The sequence below is a fragment of the Monopterus albus genome, unplaced genomic scaffold, assembly GCF_001952655.1.
Source record: "Monopterus albus unplaced genomic scaffold, M_albus_1.0 scaffold202.1, whole genome shotgun sequence".
Classification (NCBI taxonomy): Eukaryota; Metazoa; Chordata; class Actinopteri; order Synbranchiformes; family Synbranchidae; genus Monopterus; species Monopterus albus.
In genome coordinates, this window is record NW_018128082.1 from 685487 (window position 1) to 686591 (window position 1105).

Here is a 1105-nt window from a genome sequence, read left to right on the forward strand (position 1 = left end):
ACCCCTGTCACCCCCACCACTGTTGCCGCCACCCAGCCGCCACAGCCAACCACCGTCCCCTCCACCACAATGCCGGCACCTCCCACCCTGCAGCCATGGCAACCCAAGTCTGGGCAGAGACTGCTCATGGTGCCGTGGGATGCAGACAGGGTGAGATAACTTCCACACTTAATTTAAACCCCTGGGGGTTTATGTTTGAAATATATACAGAAAACATATGTTGTGTGTTTCAGGTGACGGAGGGTCTGCACTGTGTGAGTCCTGAGCTGTGTGAGCTGACGTCAGGAACTCTGACTCTGTCTCTGGAGGTCCCTGAAGAGACAGCTGTAAAGTAAGAGTACCCTCAATGCACCTTTTATGACTGACTGTGATCCCCAGCAGGGCCTGATTGACCAGCTAGAGGGCCCCCAGGGCAAAATGTAGCTCTGGGCCCTTATTTATGCTCGGTTTCGCCCACTGTCTTTGTGTTGTATTTATCCTGTTACCTTTAACTACCCCTGTTAAGCCCCCATTTCCACCACAATCTTCCACTACTACGTGTTTTTTCATCAGTGAAATGTTGGGGATAGTAAATGGTGCTTGGTACAGTACAATGAGTATGAAGGTTTTGAGGTTCCTGCCAGTCTGAGACCCTCTGGCAGCTTCTCACTTTGTTTAATTGAAGAGATGAGAAGTCTGTAGCTTGTTCTTTTAGATTATTAGTAGCTACAATGGATTCCAGAGGCGACCAATCAGGCCTGCAGGCAGTGAGTATTTGATACTTGACCTGGGTTTCACTCATGTAGACGTTTACATTTGATATCAGTGCTTTTCATCTTAGTGTTAAGTATGAACACAAAATCCCAGAATCTAACATAAAACCCACTTAATTTACAAACCTGGCACTGCTTCTTGTATCATATCCATATCATTAAGAGTTACCACAGAAAGTACAATATGTTGTCTGTATAAAGGCCTTAAAGAAACCATGAAACTAGAACCCACTTTGCACAGCATTTTATCTGCATACTCACCATGCAGCAGCCTTTGTTGGAGGCACAGCTTGTAGTTTTTTTTTTTTTTTTTTTTTTTAAAAATGTCTTTTTTTTTGATTCTCCTCATAATC

The 1105-nt window shown here is 44.6% G+C and overlaps 1 protein-coding gene across 1 annotated transcript in view; it reads left to right on the forward strand.

The window, feature by feature from the left end:
• Positions 1 to 1105, forward strand: part of dner (delta/notch-like EGF repeat containing) — a 43871-nt gene that overhangs the window by 23892 nt on the left and 18874 nt on the right. Inside the window, exons 3-4 of the mRNA XM_020618217.1 lie at positions 1 to 150; positions 234 to 331. Coding sequence (XP_020473873.1) covers positions 1 to 150; positions 234 to 331 — 248 coding nt within the window. The remainder of the gene's footprint in view (positions 151 to 233; positions 332 to 1105) is intronic.